The sequence below is a fragment of the Nomascus leucogenys genome, chromosome 13 (genome assembly GCF_006542625.1).
Source record: "Nomascus leucogenys isolate Asia chromosome 13, Asia_NLE_v1, whole genome shotgun sequence".
Lineage (NCBI taxonomy): Eukaryota > Metazoa > Chordata > Mammalia > Primates > Hylobatidae > Nomascus > Nomascus leucogenys.
Window position 1 is genome coordinate 63440833 of NC_044393.1, and position 10000 is coordinate 63450832.

General features: G+C 31.3%; 1 protein-coding gene across 2 annotated transcripts in view; it reads left to right on the forward strand.

Annotated features, from left to right (window-relative positions):
* FOXP2 (forkhead box P2) overlaps positions 1–10000 on the forward strand; it is a 405995-nt gene that overhangs the window by 131070 nt on the left and 264925 nt on the right. For both annotated transcript variants that reach the window (XM_030826322.1, XM_003261215.4), the window contains exon 2: positions 7055–7232. In XM_030826322.1, the coding sequence (XP_030682182.1) occupies positions 7065–7232 (168 nt within the window). In that variant the 5' untranslated portion in view covers positions 7055–7064. The remainder of the gene's footprint in view (positions 1–7054; positions 7233–10000) is intronic.

Below are 10000 nucleotides of genomic sequence, written 5' to 3' on the forward strand. Positions count from 1 at the left end.
TATACATACTTGAGGGCAGAGTATAAATTACCCTACACCCCTCACAGTTATTTATCCTTATAGCATACTTGCTATTTAGATCAGACCATGGTATGAGTGTGACTCATGCTAACATTAGTGGAAGCTAAGTATAAAAATGTTTATTCTAATGCCTAAAATAAAGTTCAATCTCAAGAATAATGTATAAACTATTTTGAAACTATGCTGTCAAAAAAACGTCTGTGACAGGTCCCTTACATACACATAGACACACACACGCACACACACACACACACACACACACACCCCAGAAAGGACAAAAGCAGTTTCCTGACCAGATTCTAAAATTCCATTCAACACAATCATGTGGTTACATTAAAATTCTGGCCTTACCATTGCATCCACCTGCTAGGCTCATGTTGGACTTTTGCACTAAGTTGAGACCGGTGGAAGAAATTTCTCTAAGCGTACCGCCTATGCTGTGGGTCTTCCAATGGGAAGGCAAGAGGTGGGTCTGGTGAGGAGCAGTATTAAAGGGACATTTGGCGCCCAAAAGATAGCCTGGAAGTAAAAAGTGCTGAAAGGGCAAGAGAATGAGGATCCGTGGAAGAGCTGTATTATGCTCAGGAAAAACAGCAAGGGATCCCAGGGAGTTGCTGTGGGCGGGAGACTGAAGATTGAAGTAAAGTAAGCCTGAGGGTTAAGGAAAGATATGTGGCAGGAAAGGTGAAAATGCCATCACAAGAGAAGTACATACTCAGAGCTCTCATTAGCCAGGGGATCAGTGAAGGCTATTGCAAGTAGTCCAGCCTTTGGGAATTTGACTGTAAGTGGACCCACTGCATGGAAGCTTGCAAGCTTGCACAACTCAATCACTAAGCTTTTTAAATAAAAAAGAGGGAGGTTTTGCCTGCTAGGCAGGTCTTTCTATGTTCTTGGAGAGCTAATTATTTCTTATTGCTTTAACATTTTTACTGTTAAATTCTATTTCCTAAACTAAAATATTCCTGGTTGCAGGATTTGACAATTTTTTTTCTTCAGGCAAAGACAAGAAAATTTGTGACAGAATATACTTGCTTACCTGGTATCTTGTAAACTGTAGCCAGTATTTATTTTTGTGTTGGCAACTAGGTAACATTCTTTAGTTTTTAAGTCCTCCTCTTACATATCTAAGACATATAGTTAGATAGGATAACACATTGCAAAAAATATTACATTTTGGCATTATAAATTAATGAAAACTCAATTTGTCAGAGGTTCTAAAGTAACAGGGTGAAATAAACTTTCCCTAGCTTCCTTTCCCCCTTGTTTTTAAAAAATACATATTAATGCTATAAAGGACTGATTTTAAAACATTTAAATGATTTAATGAGTTAAACTAACATTAAAATTTATATATGTGAAAGTGACAATTTAGCATGTACCTTGAAAAGTAAAAATTGGTGTACATTTTTACATGTTTGAGAAATAAATATATACAGAAATTATATGAGTGTGAAGATAAACAAGATGTTAGAATATGAAGATTAATGTGAAAATATAATTTTGAAATATATTTTTGAGTAATTAGTTCACCAGAATCATCAGTATAGTATTATAAAATATCTTTCAATTATACTTCTGAAGGGGGCTTCTGAACTATAGATACAGAATCATAATGTTGCAGTAAAATACATCTACATGGCCACCATTCTTTCAAATTCTTCATTGCACTTTAAGTGAAATAGCATAGGGATTAAATACTTAATTTTAGTATTTTATAATATTTTCATAATTAAACATTTATGTTTTGTTTCTATTTTAAACTTAGTTTTTTTTATTCAGGAGCAAAATATAATATCCTTAGTTGCTAAGTTAATTAATAGATGATTGAAATGGAAGATAAGTTTTTCATTGGCTTTACTTATGTTTCCTTGGTTTTGTTATTGTTGAAGATCTAACAGTATTGTCTTTGCTAAAATGTAGTCGTTATCATTTAAAAAATATTTTGTTAAAATGTCCTACTACTTTGCATGTTTGAAATATTAAACTTTTTGAATGAAAGTCTGAATTTTTACTAAAGTGTTTTTTTTTCTAAGAAGATAACCTTAATTTGTGTATAGCGTTTTAGGCATTTTGTTTAAATAAGTAAAAAGTAGTAACAAATACTTAATAAACAAGTTAATTTTAATTTACTTAAAATTATGTCACTTGTTATAATAAAAATATCACTTGCTATAACAGATACCCTTCCCCAAATCATGTTTTAAAAGACATCCTGCTTCAGTTTTTAAAAATTGAAAATATTCATGTGCTGTTTCAATTTTTGTTCTTACACATTCAACTATATCCTTCATATTTGGCATTTTGATTTATTAGGCAATCTTAGCATTAAAGACTTTTAGCAAAGCAGTGCTGGATTTCAAATGCACTATGCATGGTGCCCATGATGAATTAATTCCACTAGAGCACAAGAGTTATCATTATTTAAACGCTAGTTTCTTTCAGAAGTTTTAAATCACAGTCAAGTTTTCAAAATTAGAACTTAACTAATATTTTGAGGTAAATGTATGTGGTTTCTTGTTACATATGTTAAGTTTTCTTAATATTTAACTCGTTCTTGTGTGAATCTGCATAGAAATATTTAATATTTGATATTGATAATTGATCAAAGATTAAGGAAGTATTTAAGAATATATGTTTTTAATTTGATGCCTTACTTTTCTTAAAATGTCAAATTCGAAACTATTTGGATTTAATGCATATGTTTGATTAAATAAATTGGACACTGGAATGAATCAGATATTAGACATAAAGTGTCTTTCAAGGTCACTGTAATAATTTTGTTTAAGAAAAGTTGACGAAATGAATTGTTAGAAATGTTTTATATGTACTGTTATTTGTTCTTAGTTTTCTGGGAAGTGATTTTTTTTCATCCATTTGTTTTGATTAAATAGTAAGACTCCTCCACCAAAATGAGAGTTAATATTAAGGCACTAAGATTATAAGACCGACTGTTTATGTAGATTGCAGAGTGTGGTTCGAAGTAGAGGCTATTTTTATCTTCTTTATAATCCCTGACATACGTAGACAGATTGATTGATCTATCTTTCTCTCTATAAATATATATAGATACAAATATTCATGTGCACACATATGCACATGGGAATGTGGAGTGGAAAAGAGGTAGGGAGCATAAGAAACAGGGAGGGAGAAGAGATGAGAAAGGAGACCATAGAGAAAAGTTGAGTAAGCAACAAGGACCAATAGTGTCCCTGGTGGTGGCTGAGATAACACAACCATACTTGCCCAGGTCAAGTTTCAAACTTTTAGACATTGCTGCGAATACGGAATAGGATACATGCAAGTTTCTGTTATCACCCTGGCATGTAACTATCTCACATGATACAGTTTTATACCAATAGAACCTATAACTCTAAGAGGAAGAAATAAAACCAACAAGTCTAGCATTCAGTACTACCCTATCATAAAGTAAGGAGGCCTAATTGAGCTATGTCTTTATATCCTGCTATTTGTACAAATAAAAGTCTACATCTTGATGCAAAATAAACACAAAAGCACTGTTGTGACTATAACAGGGAGTCATATACTAATTTATATAATAAGTGGTTGTGCACGCTTTATTCAAGATTATGGCTGCAAGAAATGGCATGAATTGCTGGGTGTGTTTAATGCTGGATTATAGCAATTTGAAACATGTCAAACACATGGCTAATGCCTCATGCTTCACTCATTCTTGCGTAAACCTGCATAGCCACCATCCATTATACCCTTGGTAACAACACAATTCTGCAAGTAAATATTGTTACACTAAGTAACCTTTCAATTCAAGTTGTTTAGGAAGAGAAAATGCAATCTTGTGCAGTCAGTTCCAGTGTCAGTTTAATGTTTCAAAAGGGAAGTGGTGTAGAGAATAAGTATCTGTACAGTGACTTGCTTAAAAAAGAAGAAAGAAAAAGGAAAGGAAGGAAAACTTAATGCAGGGGAGAAAAGTCTAACTGTATCGTTTGAGTGTAAGATCTGAAGAGTTATTTTCTGATGTGGCTGAAAAGTTGTGTACGATGAAAGACTTAAGGGTTTAACTTACAGTTCAGACAAACATTAAAACAGGGACTCCCAGATTCATCTTTCCCTTTAATGATTTGGAATTTATTTTCACTGATTTTTGTAAAATGTTTGTGGTGGGATTGAGAAGAATGAATAATTTAGTTTGGTATGTTTCGGATCATAAGCACATCCACTCTGAAAGAATATGCTGAATTTATTATTATTTAAAATATACTTAAAAGGTAAACAGCACTTCATATTGTGCTGGAAATATTTCCCATATTGGGAAATAAGTGGAAGTGTTACCAAGAGAAACTTAGTAAATGCTAGAAATGATCTGCATTGTCCTTGAAAAATTCCTCCTTTATAGTGAACATACTCTAAGCTTTTTTCTTTAAGTGAAATGTACAGTATAATCATCTAATTACACAATCACCCTTCTTTTTTCATATAAATGTTGGATCAGATGCTCCTCTTTTGTAGAGCAAAAAGTACTATCACTGCTATAGTTTTCTTAAGCATTATTTTACTAACTCTTAGATGATTGAACTTAAAATGTAAATCACAATTTATACCGTAGGGTTTTATAAAGTTAAAAACTCCACAAGGGCTAAGAATAAAATCCTTTAGTTAATAGGAATTATAAGTTACGTAGGTCTTTCTTCGTAATTGTAATAAAGATTTAGACACATGCCTCTTTGCTTATTGATTATTCTTAATTATTTGGTGGCCTTGATTATGACACAGTAATACATGTAGAGTTCTTTAATTCATCCAATTGGTCCTGAGATGTACTACACAAAGGTTAGTAGTAAATGCTGCACCTGTCTGCTACACTTGAAAATATAGTGCTTTATTTTTATTCTTTGTGTTGCTAACTCCATCCAGAAACAATAAATATTTCAAATAACTTAGGTGATGAAATAAAAACATACACATATAGACACATATTCCAGATATGTTCTCAAAAGTAAAATTTAAATGCAGTATGTAGAAGTTATGCCTATCTGTTTCTACAGTTGGAGAGGATTGAAATTATAATTTTCATATAACTAGTAAAGGCAATCAGATCTTTTCTCTGAATATTTTAAACATTGTGCATGTAAAATTTATGCCTAATTTGAATACTTATTAGCTGCCTAATCTCAGAAAAGAGTATTAGCTTTGTTTTTTTCTTATAAAATCCATCACTATATATCAGTTTTAATTTATATGATTTTTTCTTTGTTAATGTTCAATAAGATGTTTAGCAAAACCTATTTGCTTATAAACACATTTCACTCAAAAATTGTTTACTGTAGTTGCAGCAATTATTTCCTTTCTGATCATGTTTTCTGTTGTTTTTTTATTATCAAAACAGCTTTAAGTTGTATATGTAATTTTTGTTACACTAACTTGCTTTGCTAGTCCAGCTATTGACGTTTTTTACTAAATAAGTATGTCTTTTTTTTAATGGGCTTGTTAAGAGTAGGAAAAGTAATTTAATAATTTAGTCTTTGATGAAAATATCTGTTAAAACTATGATGCTATTAAACATTAATTTTAACAGTTTTAATATTGGCATTCAAAAATGTCTTTTGGGTGTGTCTGTGATTCTTTTTGTATTTAGTGTTTGTGTGCATCATATTTTAAAAGATAACTGGGGAAAACATTTTCTCCATGACAGGAAGAGATAGTAAGCTTGCATTTGCTTTATAATAAATGCATTTCAAAATTTTAAATGGACAAAGCATTAAAATATGATCAAGTTCAAAATATTGAAATCATATAAAAAACAAATTAGATTGAGTGATAAGTTTAATGTCCTTTAGGGTAAGTCCACTGTCTGATATTACTGTTAAAGTCACAGCACAGCCAGGTTGTTTCTGCAATTCTGTCCGTAGAAGTAAAACAGAGAAGCGCATCCGTTAGATTATGGCATAGGATTCAGAGGTCTTTGAGAGCCAAAAATGATCTTTCTAAACCACAGATTCAGGATGTACTGTGAAATTCTGGTTTGTAAGAGTACATTGGTTCTTTATTTACTGCAAGGATTTCCACTGATCTTGGCAGGACATCTCATTGCTATCCTGAAAGTACAGTATATTTATGCAGTGAAAATGATAAAACATTTATTACTGTAGAGAAGGTAATATGCATAATTTATGCTGTTTTTAGCACAATCATTAGTGATATTCTTGATAGATTTTATTTCCAGCTTTCATATCTTATACATGCCTGGAAAATTAATTTTATATCTTTCATTTATTTGCCTATGTTAAAATTGAGTTTTAAGTCATCTTCAAGTGAACAGTTTGATTGCTGCTCATGCATAAGCTTAATTACTTCCCAGGAAGGACAGTATTAAATGTTTTAAATGTCAGAAAAATAAATGAATATGAGCTGTTTGATTAAAAAAATAGGCAATATCTGACGTGTTTGCAGCGGGAGCTTTTTCTTAAAATGCCTCCAAGGCAAAATTTTATTTAGTCACAAAAAAAGAAACCCATTATACTATTTATCATTGGTTGGTACCATATGATTTGTAACACCCTTACAAAATTTTAATTTTGTATGATTAGCTGTGCATCATTAAACAACAGCCTTGCATAAGATGTGCTGTAAAATTCTGACAGAATCAAGATAGTGAATATTTAAAATAAGGCTGTATAGTCATCCATGGTTGTCAAAGGTAGATAATAGGAAACAGAACAGAGTGTGCAATCGTGCCTTCATTTAAACTGGTTTTATAGGTAGATTTTAAAATGTGGTCATTCATAAATGCTATTGACCATGCTATATGCATGGTATGTTACTTTGGCTGTTAAATGTAACCGCACAAAAATTGCTTATAGAAACCATAATTTCAATGATTAGCATCTGGATGAAAGCTGAATTTGTATTGCTTTCCTTGGTAAATGACTATTCAAGGCTTTTTTTTCCCCCTCTTCTAAAGATGCTGTCTCTGTAATTGGCAGAGAGGGACATCTTGATAATGGAAGTGTGAAGGTGTAACGTATGTTAATTGATACTTCTTAATCACTTTTAGGTATTAAGTCATGATGCAGGAATCTGCGACAGAGACAATAAGCAACAGTTCAATGAATCAAAATGGAATGAGCACTCTAAGCAGCCAATTAGATGCTGGCAGCAGAGATGGAAGATCAAGTGGTGACACCAGCTCTGAAGTAAGCACAGTAGAACTGCTGCATCTGCAACAACAGCAGGTAAGTTTTGTTTTCTTCAGTGCTTCCTTAAAACAAATAAGCTTGTTTTATTGAATATGAAAAATGTATTCATAGCAAACTGAGCATGTTGTGTTAAGCTAAAAGATGCTGAGAATTTATTATTATTTGGAACATGATTGAAGGATGAGTAAAGAGATAAGATTTTCATATTAGTTACGTCATACCAGTACCAGAGTACCCTTCAGGTGTCAGGATATTAATTAAGCTCACAGGATGATTTTTTGGAATGTCTGTAAAGCCTTGTAACAAATATTTTATAGCTTCTAGTTTACTATCTTACATTGTGCTGCAGAACGTGATACTTAGTTTTCCACCAGAGGGCCACATTACTTGATACTTGCTTATACAATGAATTTCTTCAAGTCTGAGCTAAGGTGAAAAGGACCACAAGGACTTTTCAAAAGACAGATGCTTGCCTGTGTTAGCTGCAAATATTAGCTATTAATTAGTTGAAATCTGCTGAGAGATTGTAAATGATGTAAACACTACGATCTGTTGCTTTTCTTGAAATTCATTCCAAGATATTTTGAATATACATCTTTCAATAACGTTAAAGAGCACTTTTTGTGTTCTCCTAAGTGTCTCATAAAATGCAATATTCTCTTTAAATCTGGAAAAGTTAACAACTACAAAATAAAGGTACACTTTTAAGTATTCTGTTATTCATTTTATAAGAGATTACTTTTTCCTGATTTTGTAAAAAAAAAAAAAAAAAATTCTTTTCAACCAAAAAATAGCCACTTCATTCTTCACTGACACAAGTCTGTAGAAACAGTGACAGAGAAAAGAAAGCTTTGAAAGCATATACTTATATTAGGCCAGAATGAGTACACTTGTTTGAAAAGAAGTTTATATTTGTTTTAAAATAAATATTATTTCTTTAGAACTCTGAATTGCACTCAAACTAAATGCCTAAAAATCATTAAAATTACATCCATTAAAATAATGGATTATTACTGAAAAGATTGCAAATTATGTGAGATAATTCACATTTTAAGGTAGTATATAATGAGAAAAATACATCTCAAAAGTTAAAGCAAATGCCCACACTAGAGTAAAATTTAATAGAAACATTATTTTAAACAATAACAGCATTAAAAAAGTTACATGGGTTGAATAATGTCTTAAGCTTTAGGCATTGTTTTCAAGAATCATGTTTTATAAGAGCTACATAGTACTTTTGAATGGTTTATCTATTATTTTACAATTTTCATTTTTTCACAGACAATAACTATTAGAAAAACAATTTATATTTTGTTTTAACAATCATAGGAATTATATGCCTACCACAGTCCCAGCAGTAGCTTATTTTGCAGGTTACTTTAATAAATGCAGTTTTTCAGGGTACCCCTTTTCTGCCTTTGGTGTATTCGCAGGAAATATCACACCAGTGGAATGCTACAGTATTCCTCCTAATTTCCCTAAGTGAGAGTCCTAAGTATTTTTAGCCAGATTCAATTTTGCCTGCAAATCCAGTGGATTGCGTTTATAAAGGCAAGTAAAAATAGTAATTGTAAATGAACATCGCAGTTGAGTATCAGTAGATGATAGGTTATGAAAAAAATGCCAAGAAATCTTTCTTTATTTTCATAGCTCCAATTGGATGTTAAATAAACAGAAAATGAGTAAAATCATAGCTATAGATTTTAGTACTCTGGAGGCATTTTGATTAGGTCTATAAGGTGTGTTTATAACCTGAGTTTGAAGTTTACTTTGTTCTATGCAGTTCATTATGTAAACCATAAACAAGAGTAAATACAAAAGTTATGCCCTTCAGATGACTGAGAAACTTCAGTCATGTATTGTATGTCTGTAGAGTGCCTTCTAAAAGTGATTTAACACAGTGGGTATGGTGGGTGCCTACATAGCTACTTTAGGAAGTGTCTGCAGAAATATATGTAATAATTTACTAAATAAACATGCAAAAACCTTTGTAAATATCCCTTCCCTTGGTTATGTTTTAACTATATTAATATAGTTAGGTACCTAAGGTTACTGAATTTTTTTGTTCTTTCATGAATGGATTTTAGAATGGGCCTTTAAGGTCATTAAGTATTAACATATCTTTTCTATAAGATTGATGCAGTTATTGCCTTTAATTCTAACTTTCGCTATATTTCAAAACTAAAAACCATAAAGCATATTTATTAAAACAAATTTCACAAGAAGTGAAAAAGTGAAATAATAGTATAAATTTATCTCTACGTGTTGTTATTTAGATGTAAAGTTTTACACAAAGAGTTAAATTACTTCTTATAAGTATAATGAGCTAATCATTGTTGACCAAGATCTTTTGTTTAGAAAAATGATTTAAGAGGCAGTGATGTAAACAAAGTAAAATTTTGTTTGCCATGAACTTCTGGCAAAAATGGTCTGTTTTGGGAACATAATGTTTATCTTAATTTTTATGGCTTTTGTATTTTATAGAAGTGAGTAGTTTGACTTAAATTAGCCATGTATTTAGCATGAAGAGTTGGTGTTTGGAATGCATGGCCTCAAATACTTAATGATACATGGATTGGTGAAGTGAAAAAGGATTGATAAACTATAACTAGCATTTATTTTACCATTTAATTAATGAATATTGGAATATCTCTGAAAGCTAGGATATCTTTAAATTTAAAGTTTGTAATATAATGGTAGCCACATCTCTGTTAGTATGCTCTGCTGTCTTATATTTACTGAACAGTTAGTTAAAAAAAAAAGCCTTTTCTGGATGAATTTCTCTCTCCTTCATTCTTTTCTAA